This window comes from Nannobrachium achirus, assembly GCF_963921795.1.
Source record: "Nannobrachium achirus genome assembly, chromosome: 17".
Classification (NCBI taxonomy): Eukaryota; Metazoa; Chordata; class Actinopteri; order Myctophiformes; family Myctophidae; genus Nannobrachium; species Nannobrachium achirus.
Window position 1 is genome coordinate 22,981,823 of NC_137824.1, and position 18,812 is coordinate 23,000,634.

At 41.5% G+C, this 18,812-nt stretch overlaps 5 protein-coding genes across 5 annotated transcripts in view; all 5 read left to right on the plus strand.

Annotated features, from left to right (window-relative positions):
* The window catches only part of LOC308302351 (protocadherin gamma-C5-like), a gene marked incomplete at both ends in the record, with an annotated part of 340,087 nt that overhangs the window by 86,411 nt on the left and 234,864 nt on the right, over positions 1-18,812 (plus strand). The gene's annotated exons all lie outside the window — the stretch shown is intronic.
* LOC308301910 (protocadherin beta-15-like) lies at positions 415-2,862 on the plus strand (the record flags this gene model as incomplete). Its single annotated transcript, XM_080746059.1, has 1 exon — positions 415-2,862. The coding sequence occupies one exon, from the start codon at positions 415-417 to the stop codon at positions 2,860-2,862; it is 2,448 nt and encodes an 815-aa protein (XP_080602185.1).
* LOC308301911 (protocadherin gamma-A12-like) lies at positions 5,032-7,963 on the plus strand (the record flags this gene model as incomplete). The annotated part of the gene is made up of 2 exons (XM_080746060.1): positions 5,032-7,434; positions 7,955-7,963. The coding sequence occupies 2 exons, from the start codon at positions 5,032-5,034 to the stop codon at positions 7,961-7,963; spliced, it is 2,412 nt and encodes an 803-aa protein (XP_080602186.1).
* Positions 8,665-18,679, plus strand: LOC308301912 (protocadherin gamma-A12-like; the record flags this gene model as incomplete). The annotated part of the gene is made up of 3 exons (XM_080746061.1): positions 8,665-8,937; positions 15,827-17,917; positions 18,671-18,679. 3 exons carry the CDS (start codon positions 8,665-8,667, stop codon positions 18,677-18,679), a joined length of 2,373 nt encoding a protein of 790 aa, XP_080602187.1.
* Positions 11,834-14,586, plus strand: LOC308301913 (protocadherin gamma-A4-like; the record flags this gene model as incomplete). The annotated part of the gene is made up of 2 exons (XM_080746062.1): positions 11,834-14,184; positions 14,577-14,586. Exons 1-2 carry the CDS (start codon positions 11,879-11,881, stop codon positions 14,584-14,586), a joined length of 2,316 nt encoding a protein of 771 aa, XP_080602188.1. The 5' UTR covers positions 11,834-11,878.

The following is an 18,812-nucleotide window of genomic DNA, read 5'->3' on the forward strand; positions in this document are numbered from 1 at the left end:
ATATGGGTAAATGATTAGTGAATGATTACTGTTTGCTTGTATAGAAGTCTCTCTCTCTCTCTCTCTCTCTCTCTCTCTCTCTCTCTCTCTCTCTCTCTCTCTCTCTGTGCCTTATTTCTGCATGTTTCATTATTGTTTTTTTATGCCATGCACCGTATTTCCACACGTTATTGCTATTACCATACTATAGCACATTTTCTGGATTCCATTTTGTGTTTTAAACACGTGGTGTCGCTATATACTTGCATTTACAAATATATCCATTCCCACACCCACAGTCATATAGGAATACAAAGACTATTTTTGTGCAGTATTGCCCGACGGAGGAAGCACAATATTTCAGCCGATTGGAAATGTTTTTCTTCATATAAATTGGCAAAAGGAATAGGCTTTAGGTTTTTTGTTTCTTGCAAAATGGGAAAGATTAATGAATGGATTGTTAAGCATTACTGCGTCGTTGCTGTGATGTATCTTGGATTTTGCTGCGTAAATGGAGACATAAGCTATTCTTTTCCAGAGGAGGTTAAACGTGGATCTGTTGTTGGGAATATAGCCAAGGACCTCGGACTGGCGGTTGCCAGCCTGTCTGCTCGAAATCCACGCATTGATACTGAGGGAAGCCGTAAAAAGTATTTTGACATAAAGCTGAATTCTGGTGAATTGATTGTTGCCGACAGGATTGACAGAGAAGCCCTTTGTGGCAAGAAGGCCACGTGCGTTTTAAAGGTGGAACTTGTGTTGGAGAATCCTCTGGAACTGCATGGCATTAGTGTTCATATACAAGATATCAACGATAATTCTCCACAATTCAACAAAGACAAGATAACTATTGAAATACATGAATCTGCAGATAAAGGAGCACGTTTCTTATTAGGGGAAGCACACGACCTGGACGTAGGACAAAATGCAGTTCAGACTTATTCCTTAGATAAAAACGACCACTTTGTTTTAAGCATAAAAACACAAAGTGGAGGACGAAAATATAGCGAGTTGGTCTTGGAAAAGGAGTTAGATCGGGAAGAGCAGCAGGATGTTAAACTACTGCTTACAGCTCTCGACGGTGGCTCACCACAGAGATCCGGTACCGTCGTCATACACGTCACTGTACTGGATGCTAATGATAACGCCCCAGTGTTTAGCCAGGCCATCTATAAAGCCAGTCTGCCTGAAAACTCTCCTGTAGACACCACTGTTATCACAGTGACTGCTACTGATGCAGATGAAGGCCTTAATGGTGAAGTAACTTATGATTTTGATCATTTATCAGACCAGGATAGGCATTTGTTTTCTCTTAACCCCAAAAATGGCGAAGTTAAGGTAATTGGACTAATTGACTATGAAGATAGGTCTTCGTTTGAATTACAAATCAAAGCAGAAGATGGATTAGGATTAACATCATATTCCACATTAATTATTGATTTAATTGATGTGAATGATAATGCCCCTGTCATTGAATTAAAAACTCTGACTAATCCCATACCAGAGAATATCCCAACTGGTACAGAGGTGGGCATCATTAACATTCAGGATAGAGACTCTGAAAATAATCGACAGATTCACTGTTCCATTAAAGAGAATCTTCCTTTTAAACTTGCTCCATCCATCAAAAACTACTATTCTCTAGTGACCACGGGACAACTGGACCGTGAACTAGTGTCAGATTACAACATTACAATCACTGCCACAGACGAGGGCTCCCCACCTCTCTCTTCGTCTAAAACTATTCGGTTATCAGTAGGTGACATCAATGACAACCCACCTGTGTTTGAAGAAAAGTCCTACAGCGCCCATGTGACTGAAAATAACAAACCTGGCTCCACATTATGCTCTATTACTGCACTAGACACAGACTGGAGACAAAATGGTACGGTGATTTATTCTCTTTTACCTGGTGAGGTTAATGGTTCCCCTGTGTCATCCTTTGTCTCCATTAATGGAGACACAGGGGTGATCCACACTGTGAGGTCGTTTGATTATGAACAGTTCAGGAGCTTTAAAGTAAATGTGATGGCCAGAGACAACGGTTCTCCTCCTCTCAGCAGTAACGTGACTGTCAGTGTCTTCATATCAGATGTTAATGACAACTCCCCTCAGATACTTTACCCCACGCTGGAGGGAACAGCATTCATGACAGAGCTGGTCCCCAAAGCAGCTCTGGGGGGCTCTCTGGTGTCCAAGGTGATAGCAGTTGATGCAGACTCTGGACAGAATGCCTGGCTGTCATATCATATTGTCAAATCCACTGATCCTGGACTTTTCACTATTGGTCTGCACAGTGGAGAAATCAGAACACAGCGGGACATTTCTGAATCTGACAGCATGAAACAGAACCTCATTGTTGCAGTGAAAGATAATGGACAGCCTTCTCTCTCTGCCACCTGTTCCATGTATTTACTCATTTCTGACAACTTGGCTGAAGTTCCAGAACTAAAGGATATGTCTTATGATGAAAATAACTTTAAACTGACATCTTATTTAATCATCGCTCTGGTTTCTGTGTCCACCTTCTTCCTGACATTCATTATTGTCATCCTGGGTGTGAGGTTTTGTCGTAGGAGAAAGCCCAGACTGTTGTTTGATGGAGCTGTTGCCATCCCCAGTGCTTATCTCCCTCCTTATGCAGATGTTGATGGCACAGGAACGTTACGCAGCACTTACAATTATGACGCCTACTTGACAACGGGATCTAGAACCAGTGATTTCAAGTTCGTCAGCTCTTACAATGACAACACACTGCCTGCTGACCAGACTTTGGTAAAAATACCAACTGACTTTGCTGATGCATTTGGAGACTCTGATGACTCCTCAGAGGTAGGCATTGACATATTGGTATTGTTTTCATTGTTGTCGTTGCCAATATAATTTATTTTAATAGTCCATATGCCATATACTGTGAAGAATGTGTAGAATGAAACAAACACACACACACACACACACACACACACACACGCACGCACGCACGCACGCACGCACGCACGCACGCACGCACACACACACACACACACACACACACACACACACACACACACACACACACACACACACACACACACACACACACACACACAGTTAACAGTAACAACAAATTGGCAGGTAGGCACTTATAGTTTCACGTTTCCTGGCGAATGAAATTATCAGTCTAGTCTACAACTTCCATTTGATTATTTCATATTTGAATTCATTTAAACGGAAGCACATCTATTGTAACTATATATTTGACATCCTGATAACATACATAGATATTTTTTATCATTATTTTCTCGGAGGACACCAAAACAAATATGTAGCCTGTGGCTTCAAAGTTTGTATTACATTTTTGTTTTCTCAAATATATTTGTAAACACTATTGTCCTTTTACGTGGAAAAAAGGCCACCTCCACCCACTTGTATCACGCTCTCGCTGTGTGTGTGTGTGTGTGTGTGTGTGTGTGTGTGTGTGTGTGTCGTGCGCGCGCGCGTGCGTGCGTGCGTGTGTGTGTGTGTGTGTGTGGGGGGACTAAACACATGAATTCGCTCCAGCTGTGTGTGTCAGGGATCGGGGCGTTGCTTAGTTTCGCTATCCGTAGTGCTGAAATCACTACGGATAAATAGCCTAACAGCTATTTAAAAAAAAAAGTATCTGTTAATTTAGGCATTATTCTTGAATAACATTCAATTATTGAATGTTATTCATTTGAATGTTATTATTATTGATTACACCTGTTTTCTATATCATGTAATAATGGCTAGAACAGACTCAGTGTCTCGCTGTCCACTAATAGGTCTTTCTACCTATCAATTAGGCCTAACAGAGATATGGAGGAATTCATGCAGTAAGGGCGTTTGATTATTAACAGAGGAGCTTTGTGGAACACTACATGAGTACTATCCGAATATAGAGCTATTTAACATTAACAAAAAGGAAAAAAGGAAAGGAGGCTGTGTAACATTAGCATTTAACGAGCAATATATGCTCTCTGTTTGACCGTTTTTGTGTCGGTAAATAATTCGCTGTCTGCTATTTATTGCCTCTGAAAAGGGAGTTTCCAGTATTGTTCCTGCCACTCAATCTCTGTCCATGGTGCTGAATGTCGATATAGTTTTTAAAAGGGTATTTAACTTTAAAACATTTGTTGGATTTGAAGTTCAATGGACTTAGGGGGTGTTTTAAAGTGAAATAATAACCCCCTTTGGACATCTGGTTGATCATTTTAAACTCATCACATGTATTTGCATTTGCAGTTTGATGGCTTCATTTCTTTGCAAGACCAACAAGCTGACTTTTTGTATTCTTTCAAATTAATGTGGAGACATTCGCTCACATTAGACAAAAGATATAGGCTATTGGAAGCAAATATCTTGACCTTTGACCCCAATCATATATAAATATAACATCACGTTAAGGCTAAAGAAACACACGCGGACCTGAAGTTGGTGATCATAATTTAGCTATACATCCAAATGAAGCTCGACTGGCTCTGATTTGAGAGGGTAAAAAAAGTGTCCATTACTCAGAATTAGTTATATCCTGTACACGCAGTGGCTGAATAATCGTAATGTAAAAGTTGCTTCGAGTGGAAACACTTTTCTCGTTTTGGTACTGAATCCTTTACACTTTCGTCTGAGATACTTTATTACAGTTTAAAATGCTAATTTGTTTTATTTATTTTTACTCCCAGGAGCAGGTTAAGACAAGCAAGCTATTTTCACCCAAGCCTCATAGCACTGTTATTAGTTGGATTTACAAAGGAATTCTTCAATCTGCATTTGTGGAGATGTCAAATGTTGTATTGGCAAAACATGGGCTCACAGCGTCGCTGTTCACCAGCTGAGGGACAAAATACATCTCCACCCTCAAATAGCTTATTGCATCGATTTATGGCATCGTCTCCTCGTTCCCGAACCAGAGAGAATAGTTCAGTCGTAGGCTTTGTCAGTTCAGTGCATTTTTGATTAAGGGGAATTATTTCTGGCATACATTTATATCCAATATATTCGTAAATATTAGCCTAAACCGGGGATTTCAACACAAGCTGTTGGTTTTGCCTCAGGATGGGATACAAAGGACTACCGTTACCAGGCCTGAACTGGGGCTTTGCTTTCTTTATTGTGACGCTGCATCTCGTTTATGGGGACCTAAGCTATACATTTCCCGAGGAGTTGAAGCGCGGATCTGCTATTGGAAATATAGCCAAGGATCTTGGGCTGGATGGGGCCAGACTAACTGCTCGAAATGCTCGTATTGATACCAAAAGTAATCGTAAACGGCTTGTTGACATTAATCTGAGCACTGGTGATTTGATCGCTGCTGAACGAATTGACAGAGACGGTCTTTGTGAGAAAAAGGCGTCGTGCGTGTTAAAAATTGAATTGGTATTGGAAAATCCACTAGAGCTTCATCGGACAACTCTTAACATTCAAGATATAAATGACAACTCTCCGCAATTCAAGGAAAGCATTGTTAGATTGGAAATACAAGAATCGGCAGAAAAAGGAGCTCGTTTTCTCATAGAGGAAGCACATGATGCGGATGTGGGCCTGAACTCCATTCAGAAATATATGCTTGAAAATAATGACAATTTTGTCCTGGCTGTGGAGAGTAACACTGTTGAGCTGGTTCTAGATAAAAAGCTTGATCGTGAGAATCAGCAGGATATTAGTCTATTGCTCACAGCCACTGATGGTGGTAATCCACAAAGATCAGGTACTGCAGTCATACACATCACTGTATTGGACGCCAATGATAACTCTCCTGTGTTTAGTCAAGCCGTCTATAAAGCCAGTCTGCCTGAAAACTCTCCTCTGGATACTGTAGTGGTCAGAGTGAGTGCTACTGATGCAGATGAAGGTTTAAATGGAGAAGTATCATATGAATTTGGCCATGTATCAGAAGAAGATGCAAAGTTATTTTCTATTGATCGTAAAATGGGAGAAATTAAAGTAATTGGTGTCACTGATTTTGAAGAGAAGACATCTTTTGAAATCAAAGTGAAGGCCAAGGATGGTTTAGGGCTAACCTCATATGCCAAAGTTATCATAGACATTACTGATGTCAATGATAACGTGCCAGAGATTTATTTTAAATCTCTAACACAACATATACCAGAGAATGTACCACCTGGTTCAGAGGTGGGCATAATTAATGTGCAGGATAGAGACTCTGAGAATAACCAACAAGTACACTGCTCCATTCAGCAAAATATGCCTTTTAAACTTGTTCCATCCATCAAACATTATTATTCTCTGGTCACTACGGGTCAACTGGACCGTGAGCTAGTGTCTGATTACAACATAACAATCACTGCAACTGATGAGGGCTCTCCACCCCTGTCCTCCTCTAAAACCATTCACGTATCAATAGGTGATGTCAATGACAACCCACCTGTGTTTGAGGAACAGTCCTACAATGCTTACTTGACAGAAAATAACAAACCTGGATTCACTCTATGTTCTGTTACTGCTCAGGATCCAGACTGGAGACAAAACGGAACAGTGATTTACTCTCTTTTACCTGGTCAGGTAAATGGTTCCCCAGCATCCACCTTTCTATCTATAAATGGAGACACAGGGGTGATCCATGCTGTGAGGTCTTTTGATTATGAACAGTTCAGGAGCTTTAAAGTCCATGTGATGGCCAGAGACAATGGCTCTCCTCCTCTCAGCAGTAACGTGACTGTCAGTGTCTTCATAACGGATGTAAATGATAACTCTCCTCAGATATTGTACCCCACCCTGGAGAGTAACTCGTTCATGACCGAGCTAGTCCCCAAAAGTGCAAATGGGGGCTCTCTAGTGTCCAAAGTGATTGCAGTCGATGCAGATTCTGGACAGAATGCCTGGCTGTCCTATCATATTGTGAAATCCACAGATCCGGGACTCTTCACTATTGGTCTCCACAGTGGAGAGATCAGGACACAGCGGGACATTTCTGAATCTGACAGCATGAAACAGAACCTTATTGTTGCAGTGAAAGATAACGGACAGCCTTCTCTCTCTGCTACCTGTTCCATGTATTTACTTATTTCTGACAACTTGGCTGAAGTTCCAGAACTTAAAGATATGTCTTATGATGAGAATAATTCTACCCTGACTTCTTATCTCATCATAGCACTGGTTTCTGTGTCCACCTTTTTCCTGACCTTTATTATTGTTATTCTGGGTGTGAGGTTTTGTCACAGGAGAAAGCCCAGACTGTTGTTTGATGGAGCGGTTGCCATTCCCAGCGCTTATCTCCCTCCAAATTATGCAGATGTTGATGGCACAGGAACTTTACGCAGCACTTACAATTATGATGCCTACTTGACAACGGGATCTAGAACCAGTGATTTCAAGTTTGTCAGCTCTTACAATGACAACACTTTGCCTGCTGACCAGACTCTGAGAAAAAGTCCATCTGACTTTGCTGATGCATTTGGAGACTCTGATGACTTCTCGGAGGTAGGCATTGTCATATTGGTATTTTTTCATTGTTGTCATTGCCATTATAATTTATTAGTGCATATGCCATATAGTTTCTTACATCAGCAGGCCTACTGATTGATTGATTGGTTGAAGAATGTATTGGAAGTTTGCAATAGGAAAAAGTACAGTTTTATGACAGTGAAAATCACGGTAAAAGGTCAACTAAAAGGAGATCCTAGTAAGCTTTACGGCTTATTTACACAGGAACCACTTTATGTATCTCATAAAATTGAAAGACAGAGGATAGAACAGAGTGCAGAAAAAAAAAAGCAGAAAATAGGGGAAAAAAGGGGGGGGGTGCAGAACACTTGCAGTTAAGCATTAGTATATTCATGAATGTGTTAACTTGGTGGACACACACACACACACACACACACACACACACACACACACACACACACACACACACACACACACACACACACACACACACACACAGAGATCTAGGAGCTCTACAACTTGCACTTGATTAGCAGTATTTCATATGTGGATGTATTCAAATGGAATCACATAGGTATTGTAACTGTATATTTGACTGTATGTGTGTGTGTGTGTGTGTGTGTGTGTGTGTGTGTGTGTGTGTGTGTGTGTGTGTGTGTGCGCGCGCACGCACGCGTGTGTGCGTGCGTGCGTGCGTGCGTGTGTGTGTGTGTGTGTGTGTGAGATGAGGTGGATAAATTGTGTGAATTCGCATCAGCTGTGTATGTCTGACGGGTTGGTCTGGGATAGGGGGCTGTACTTTTTGTTGCTTAATTGGCTTCGCTATTTATCCATAGTGCTTAAATCAATACAAAACCATTGTCCTCCTCCCCTATGCTTTTTATAATAGTTAATTGATTAAATTAGGCATTATTTAGAGGACTTGAACAAAATCTGTTGTAATGTACAAGGCAATTCATTCCCTTAAGCTCCACGAAGTAATGTTTAACATCTTGTTACTCCTGTTTTGTTGTAATGGCTTGAACTGACTCAAAGTGTCGCTGTCCACTAACTGATCTCAAATCACACTATCTTTATTACAATATTTCTACATATCACTAGCTTGGATGGACACCACGGCTTCTGCGTTTGCCAACAAGGAATATCGTAGGCATTCTAATCTTCTCGTGTTGGATATGCTTAACCATTTTTGTTTTGGTCGGACAGTGTTCATATCAATATTATAATTTGTGTAGGCCTATTTGTTTAGTCAAAAGAAAAGGAATGGAGCAAAAAGGATGTATAATGCATGCCCTGGTTGGCTGCTTCGGATTCTTTCTTCTAATGCTGCAAATCGTATATGGAGACGTCACTTATTCGTTTCCAGAGGAGATGAAACGCGGTTATGTCATTGGAAACATAGCCAAGGATTTGGGACTTCAGGTGGACAAACTATCGTCTCGAAAGGCCCGCATTGATACAGAAGGGAACAGCAAACGGTATTGTGACATTAGTCTGAGTAACGGGGAGTTGCTTATTGCCGACAGGATTGACAGAGAGGGCCTTTGCGGAAAGAAGGCATCCTGCATTATAAAACAAGAGCTTGTTTTAGAGAATCCCTTAGAGTTACATCGTATTAGCCTTCACGTGCAAGATATAAATGACAATTCACCACAATTTAAAAAGGATACAATCAAATTTGAAATAAGCGAATCTGCAGGTAAAGGAAACCGCTTTCGTTTAGATGAAGCCCACGATGCCGACATCGGACAAAATACAATTCAAAGCTATACACTACAGACCAATGAACACTTCAATTTAAACGTTCATGGCAAAAGTGGTGGAGGGAAATATAGTGAGTTAATCTTAGAGAAAGAACTGGATAGAGAACAACAGCAGGAGTTGACTATTGTGCTTATTGCTACAGATGGCGGCACACCTCAGAGATCAGGCAGTGTAATCATACACATTACTGTACTGGATGCTAATGATAACGCCCCAGTGTTTAGCCAGGCAGTGTATAAAGCCAGCCTGCCTGAAAACTCTCCTCTAGATACTGTAGTGGTCACAGTGAGTGCTATTGATGCAGACGAGGGAGTGAATGGAGATGTGACGTACGAACTTGATCACATTTCAGATCATACAAATAACGTGTTTGCACTAGATCCGAATACTGGTGAAGTAAAAGTAAGCGGATCAATCGATTATGAAGAACTATCCAATTATGAAATGCAAATTACAGCAAAAGATGGCCTTGGATTGGTGTCAACGTGTGCATTGTTAATTGAAATTACAGATGTCAACGACAACCCCCCTATCATATTCATTAAATCCCTCACAACCCTAATTCAAGAGAACATGCCCCCTAACACAGAGGTTGGCATTATTAATGTACAAGACAAAGACTCTGAGAGTAACCGACAGGTTCGTTGCTCCATTCAACAAAACGTCCCCTTTAAGCTAATGCCATCCATTAAAAACTATTATTCTATTGTAACTACGGGCGAGCTTGACCGTGAACTGGTGTCAGATTACAACATAACAATTTCTGCAACTGATGAGGGATCACCACCTCTGTCCTCTTCTAAAACTATTCAATTATCAGTAGGTGACGTCAACGACAACCCACCTGTGTTTGAAGAACAATTCTACAGCGCCCATGTGACAGAAAATAATAAACCAGGTTCCAATTTATGTTCCGTTACTGCCCGAGACCCAGACTGGAGACAAAACGGCACAGTGATTTATTCTCTGTTACCTGGTGAGGTGAATGGCGTGCCAGTGTCTTTCTACCTATCAATTAACGGAGATACGGGGGCAATTCATGCAGTAAGGGCGTTTGATTATGAACAATTTAGGAACTTTAAAGTCAGTGTGATGGCCAGAGACAACGGTTCTCCTCCACTCAGCAGCAACGTGACTGTCAGCGTCTTCATAACGGATGTGAATGACAACTCTCCTCAAATACTGTACCCCGCTATAGAGGACAACTCTTTCATGACAGAACTGGTCCCTAAAGCTGCGCGCGGTGGCTCCCTGGTGTCCAAGGTGATAGCAGTGGACGCAGACTCCGGACAAAACGCCTGGCTGTCCTATCATATTGTCAAGTCCACAGATCCGGGACTTTTCACTATTGGTCTCCACAGTGGAGAGATCAGGACACAGCGGGACATTTCTGAATCTGACAGCATGAAACAGAACATCATTGTGGCAGTGAAAGATAACGGACAACCTTCTCTCTCTGGCACTTGTGCCATGTATTTTATCATATCTGATAACTTGGCTGAAGTTCCAGAACTAAAGGACATGTCAATTGATGAGAACAACTCTAAACTGACCTCATATCTGATCATAGCGCTGGTGTCCGTTTCCACATTCTTTCTAACTTTCATTATTGTCATCCTGGGTGTGAGGTTTTGTCGCAGGAGAAAGCCCAGACTGTTGTTTGATGGAGCGGTTGCCATCCCCAGCGCTTATCTTCCTCCTAATTACGCAGATGTTGACGGCACAGGAACATTACGCAGCACCTACAACTATGACGCCTATTTAACTACGGGATCTAGAACCAGTGACTTTAAATTTGTCACATCCTATAATGACAGCACGCTGCCTGCAGACCAGACAATGAGAAAGAGTCCATCGGACTTTGCTGAGACATTTGAAGACTCTGAGGGGTCGCCTGAGGTAGGCAAATGATTACACTTCTCATACCATGTCAAACTGACCTTAAACTCATAGCCGAATGGAACATTAAGTGGCCATTCAATACACAAGCCAATGGTCAAATAGCTGGTGAAGAAGACGCAGCTTTGCCTGCAGTCACAGCTGAACGGCTGCTGTCCATGGTGCTGAAAAACAGATATTCTTTCTCTCCCTGCCCCATTTTCGTCCATGCATTACCCCAAACTCTTTACTATTTTGAAAAACATTTTTACTATTGATCTACAAGCTCACAATGTATCGATGTAGATTGGCTATTTGAAGTATTTTTAAATGCTCTTCAAAATAGTAAAAAAAAGAAAGAAAAAATGTTAAGGCATGGACGAATATATAGCTCTGTCTCTGTCTCTCTCTCACTCTCTCTCTCCTCTCAGCTCCACCCCCTTTTTATTTCACTTTGTTAAATGATTGCTTATGCCACGTACAAAACCGTACTAGTTCTTCCATAGTACACGAAAGAATTAGCTGGATTCCATGTGGTGGTTTACACACTTGGTGGCGCTATATGCTTGCTTTTCACAAATGTATCCATTCCCACACCCACTGTGCACTGTCCTCGAAGAATACAAAGACTATTTTGTTCAATAATGAGTAGCCCAACGGAGGAAGCAAAAATATTGCAGCCGATTGGATCTTTCTTCATACATTTTTAGGCTTTTGCCCTTTTAGTTATTGTTTAAGTTATCTTGAAATGGGAACGATGACTGAGTGGATTGCTGCGCAATACTGCATTGTTGCTGTGATTTATCTTGCATTATGTTGCGTAAATGGAGACCTAAGCTATTCTTTTCCAGAGGAGATGAAACGTGGATCTGATGTTGGGAATATAGCCAAGGACCTCGGATTGGAGATAACCAGACTGTCTGCTAGAAATCCACGAATAGATACCGAGGGAAGCCGAAACGGGTATTTTGACATAAAGCTGAATTCCGGCGAGTTAATTGTCGCTGATAGGATTGACAGAGAAGGCCTATGTGGCAAGAAGGCGACGTGTGTTTTAAAAATGGAACTCGTGTTGGAGAATCCTCTGGAACTTCATCGCATAAGTATCCATATACAAGATATCAACGACAATCCTCCACAATTCAATGAAGACAAGATGACTATTGAAATACAGGAATCTGCAGCTAAAGGAGCGCGTTTCTTAATAGGGGAAGCGCATGACCTGGACGTAGGACAAAATGCAGTTCAGACCTATTCTTTAGATAAAAATGAACACTTTATTTTAAATGTCAACACAAAAAGTGGAGGACGAAAATATAGCGAGTTGGTCTTGGAAAAAGAGTTAGATCGGGAAGAACAGCAGGATGTTACATTATTGCTTACAGCTCTCGATGGTGGCTCACCACAGAGATCAGGTACTGTCGTCATACACGTCACTGTACTGGATGCTAATGATAACGCCCCTGTGTTTAGCCAGGGACTCTATAAAGCCAGTCTGCCTGAAAACTCCCCTGTAGACACCGTTGTTATCACAGTGACAGCTACTGATGCAGATGATGGCGTTAATGGTGAAGTAACTTATGATTTTGATCATTTATCTGACGAGGATAGACATTTGTTTTCTCTCGATCCCAAAAATGGCGAAGTGAAGGTAATTGGCATAGTTGACTATGAAGAAAGGCCTTCATTTGAATTACAAATAAAAGCAAAAGATGGATTAGGATTAACATCATATTCCACATTAATTGTTGATTTGACTGATGTTAATGATAATGCCCCTGTCATTGAATTAAAAACATTGAATAACCCCATACCAGAAAACGTTCCACCTGGAACAGAGGTGGGTATCATTAATGTTCATGATAAAGACTCTGAAAATAATCGAAAGGTTCACTGTTCCATTGCGCAGAATCTCCCCTTTAAACTCATTCCATCCATCAAAAACTATTATTCTCTACTGACCACCGCACAACTGGACCGTGAACTAGTGTCTGATTACAACATTACAATCACTGCCACTGATGAGGGCACTCCACCTCTATCCACTTGTAAAACTATTCAATTATCAGTAGGTGACGTCAACGACAACCCACCTGTGTTTGAGGAACAGTTCTATAGTGCACACGTAACTGAAAATAATAAACCTGGATCCACTTTATGCTCTGTTACTGCGCTAGACACAGACTGGAGGCAAAACGGTACAGTCATTTATTCTCTTTTACCTGGTGAGATTAATGGTTCCCCCATGTCTTCCTTTGTCTCGATTAACGGAGACACGGGCGTGATCCACACCGTGAGGTCATTTGATTATGAACAGTTCAGGAGCTTTAAAGTCCATGTGATGGCCAGAGACAACGGTTCTCCTCCTCTCAGCAGCAACGTGACTGTCAGTGTCTTCATAACAGATGTTAATGACAACTCCCCTCAGATACTTTACCCCACGCTGGAGGGAACAGCATTCATGACAGAGATGGTCCCCAAAGCAGCTCTGGGGGGCTCTCTGGTGTCCAAGGTGATAGCAGTTGATGCAGACTCTGGACAGAATGCCTGGCTGTCATATCATATTGTCAAATCCACTGATCCTGGACTTTTCACTATTGGTCTCCACAGTGGAGAAATCAGAACACAGCGGGACATTTCTGAATCTGACAGCATGAAACAGAACCTTATTGTTGCAGTGAAAGATAATGGACAGCCGTCTCTCTCTGCCACCTGTTCCATGTATTTACTCATTTCTGACAACTTGGCTGAGGTTCCAGAACTAAAAGATATGTCTTATGATGAAAATAACTTTAAACTGACATCTTATCTAATAATTGCGCTGGTTTCTGTCTCAACCTTTTTCCTGACCTTCATTATTGTAATCCTGGGTGTGAGGTTTTGTCGTAGGAGAAAGCCCAGACTGCTATTTGATGGAGCAGTCGCCATCCCCAGTGCTTATCTCCCTCCTTATGCAGATGTTGATGGCACAGGAACTTTACGCAGCACTTACAATTATGACGCCTACTTGACAACGGGATCTAGAACCAGTGATTTCAAGTTCGTCAGCTCTTACAATGACAACACACTGCCTGCTGACCAGACTTTGGTAAAAACACCAACTGACTTTGCTGATGCATTTGGAGACTCTGATGACTCCTCGGAGGTAGGCATTGTCATACTGTTTTTAAATAATATTTCCTTTTACCGTGGGGGGGAAAAAACACCTCCACACACTTGTATGCCTCAGACTCTCGCACTCTCTCCCTGTGTGTGTTTGTGTGTGTGTGTGTGTGTGTGTGTGTGTGTGTGTGTGTGTGTGTGTGTGTGTGTGTGTGTGTGTGTGTGTGTGTGTGTGTGTGTGTGTGTGTGTGTGTGTGTGTAGTGTTTACTAAACGTGAATTCGCTCCAGCTGTGTGTCAAGGATCGGGGGCAGTGCTGCGTTGCTTGGTTTCTCTATCCGTAGTGCTGATCGGAAAGGAGGATGTGTATCGTTAGCATTTAATGAGCAATATATGCCCTCTGTTTGACAGTTTTTGTGTCAGTAAATAATCTGTTATCTCCCTCTCTGAAAGGGAAGTTTGAACCCACAGTAGTAGTTGTTGTCCATGCCGCTCAGTCTCTGTCCGTGGTGCTGAATGTTGTTCTTAAAACACTTGTTTTCAATTAGTCTAACGTGGACGTGGTTAAAATGGATTTGAAGTTTAATGGACTTAGGAGTTGTTTTAAAGTGAAATAATAACCCCCTTAAGTTTTGGCTGTATGGTTGATCATTTTAAACTCATTTTGATGGCGTTTGATGGCTTAATTTCTTTGCAAGACCAACAAGCTGACTTTTTGTATTCTTTCAAATGAATGTGGAGACATTCACTCACGTTACACAAATGATATAGGCTAATGGAAGCAAATCCTTTGACCCCAATCATATAGAAAGATAACATCACGTTAAGGCTAAAGAAACACACATGGACATGAAGTTGGTGATAATTTAGCTACATCCACATGAAGCTCAACTGGCTCTGAGGGGGTAATGTAAAAGTGTTGCTTCAAGTTGAAACGGTTTTCTCGTTGTGGCGCTGAAATCATTACACTTTCGTCTGAGATACTTTGTTATTACAGTTTAAAATGCGAATATGTTTTATTTTTACTCCCAGGACCAGGTTAAGACAAGTAGGCTATTTTCACTCAAGCCTCATAACACTGTTATTAGTTGGATTTACAAAGGAATTCTTCAATGTATCGGCATTTGTGATGATGTCTAATGTTGTATTGGCAAAACATGGGCTCAGAGCGTCGCTGTTCACCAGCTGAGGGCCAAAATACATCTCCACCCTCAAATAGCCTATTGCATCGATTTATGGCATCGTCTCCTCGTTCCCGACCCAGAGAAAATAGTTCAGTCGTAGGCTTTGTCAGTTCAGTGCATTTTTGATTAAGGGGAATTATTTTTGGCATACATTTATATCCAATATATTCGTAAATATTAGCCTAAATCGGGGATTTCAACACAGGCTGTTGGTTTTGCCTCAGGATGGGATACAAAGGACTACCGTTACAAGGCCTGATCTGGGGCTTTGCTTTCTTTATTGTGACGCTGCATCTCGTTTATGGGGACCTAAGCTATACATTTCCCGAGGAGTTGAAGCGCGGATCTGCTATTGGAAATATAGCCAAGGACCTTGGGCTGGATGGGGCCAGACTAACGGCTCGAAATGCTCGTATTGATACCAAAAGTAATCGTAAACGGCTTGTTGACATTAATCTGAGCACTGGTGATTTGATCGCTGCTGAACGAATTGACAGAGACGGTATTTGTGAGAAAAGGGCGTCGTGCGTGTTAAAAATTGAATTGGTTTTGGAAAATCCATTAGAGCTTCATCGGACAACTCTTAATATTCAAGATATAAATGACAACTCTCCTCAATTCAAGGAAAGCATCATTGGATTGGAAATACGAGAGTCGGCAGTTAAAGGAGCTCGTTTTCTCATAGAGGAAGCACACGATGCGGATGTGGGCCTGAACTCCATTCAGAAATACATGCTTGAAAATAATGACAATTTTGTCCTGGCTGTGGAGAGTAACACTGTTGAGCTGGTTCTAGATAAAGAGCTAGATCGTGAGAATCAGCAGGATATTAGTTTATTGCTCACAGCCACTGATGGAGGTACTCCACAAAGATCAGCTACTGCAGTCATACACATCACTGTATTGGACGCTAATGACAACTCCCCTGTGTTTAGTCAAGCCGTCTATAAAGCCAGTCTGCCTGAAAACTCTCCTCTGGATACTGTAGTGGTCAGAGTGAGTGCTACTGATGCAGATGAAGGTTTAAATGGAGAAGTATCATATGAATTTGGCCATGTATCAGAAGAAGATGCAAAGTTATTTTCTATTGATCGTAAAATGGGAGAAATTAAAGTAATTGGTGTCACTGATTTTGAAGAGAAGACATCTTTTGAAATTAAAGTGAAGGCCAAGGATGGTTTAGGGCTAACCTCATATGCCAAAGTTATCATAGATATTACTGATGTCAATGATAACGTGCCAGAGATTTATTTTAAATCTCTAACACAACATATACCAGAGAATGTACCACCTGGTTCAGAGGTGGGCATAATTAATGTGCAAGATAGAGACTCTGAGAATAACCAACAAGTACACTGCTCCATTCAGCAAAATATGCCTTTTAAACTTGTTCCATCCATCAAACATTATTATTCTCTGGTCACTACGGGTCAACTGGACCGTGAGCTAGTGTCTGATTACAACATAACAATCACTGCAACTGATGAGGGCTCTCCACCCCTGTCTTCCTCTAAAACCATTCACGTATCAATAGGTGATGTCAATGACAACCCACCTGTGTTCGAGGAACAGTCCTACAATGCTTACTTGACAGAAAATAACAAACCTGGATTCACTCTATGTTCTGTTACTGCTCAGGATCCAGACTGGAGACAAAACGGAACAGTGATTTATTCTCTTTTACCTGGACAGGTAAATGGTTCCCCAGCATCCACCTTTCTATCTATAAATGGAGACACAGGGGTGATCCATGCAGTGAGGTCTTTTGATTATGAACAGTTCAGGAGCTTTAAAGTCCATGTGATGGCCAGAGACAATGGCTCTCCTCCTCTCAGCAGTAATGTGACTGTCAGTGTCTTCATAACGGATGTAAATGATAACTCTCCTCAGATATTGTACCCCACCCTGGAGAGTAACTCGTTCATGACCGAGCTAGTCCCCAAAAGTGCAAATGGGGGCTCTCTAGTGTCCAAAGTGATTGCAGTCGATGCAGATTCTGGACAGAATGCCTGGCTCTCCTATCATATTGTGAAATCTACAGATCCGGGACTCTTCACTATTGGTCTCCACAGTGGAGAGATCAGGACACAGCGGGACATTTCTGAATCTGACAGCATGAAACAGAACCTTATTGTTGCAGTGAAAGATAACGGACAGCCTTCTCTCTCTGCTACCTGTTCCATGTATTTACTTATTTCTGACAACTTGGCTGAAGTTCCAGAACTTAAAGATATGTCTTATGATGAGAATAATTCTACACTGACTTCTTATCTCATCATAGCACTGGTTTCTGTGTCCACCTTTTTCCTGACCTTCATTATAGTCATCCTGGGTGTGAGGTTTTGTCACAGGAGAAAGCCCAGACTGTTGTTTGATGGAGCCGTTGCCATTCCCAGCGCTTATCTCCCTCCAAATTATGCAGAGGTTGATGGCACAGGAACTTTACGCAGCACTTACAATTATGACGCCTACTTGACAACGGGATCTAGAACCAGTGATTTCAAGTTTGTCAGCTCTTACAATGACAATACTTTGCCTGCTGACCAGACTCTGAGAAAAAGTCCATCTGACTTTGCTGATGCATTTGGAGACTCTGATGACTTCTCGGAGGTAGGCATTGTCATATTGGTATTTTTTCATTGTTGTCATCGCCATTATAATTTATTAGTGCATATATCATATAGTTTCTTACATCAGCAGGCCTACTGATTGATTGATTGGTTGAAGAATGTATTGGAAGTTTGCAATAGGAAAAAGTACAGTTTTATTATAGTGAAAATCACGGGTAAAAGGTCAACTAAAAGGAGATCCTAGTAAGCTTTACGGCTTATTTACACAGGAACCACTTTATGTATCTCATATAAAATTGAAAGACAGACGGATAGAACAGTGCTTTGCATAGGATAACATCAATTACTAAAGCAGAAAATAGGGGAAAAAATGGGGGGGGGGGGTGCAGAACACTTGCAGTTAAGCATTAGTATATTCATGAATGTGTTAACTTGGTGGACACACACACACACACACACACACACACACACACACACACACACACACACACACACACACACACACACACAGATCTAAGAGCTCTACAACTTGCACTTGATTAGCAGTATTTCATATGTAAATGTATTATATCATATAGTGTGTGTATTTTTGGCTCAAAGGGTGTGTGTGTGTGTGTGTGTGTGTGTGTGTGTGTGTGTGTGTGTGTGTGTGTGTGTGTGTGTGTGTGTGTGTGTGTGTGTGCGCGTGTGTGCGTGCGTGTGTGCGTGCGTGCGTGCGTGCGTGTGTGATGAGGTGGATACATTGTGAGAATTCGCTTCAGCTGTGTATGTCTGACTGGTTGGTCTGGGATAGCCCCGATAGGGACTGTACTTCTTGTTGCTTAATTGGCCTCGCTATTTATCCATAGTGCTTAAATCAATACAAAACCATTGTCCTCCTCCCCTATGCTTTTTATAATAGTTAATTCATTAAATTAGGCATTATTTAGAGCACT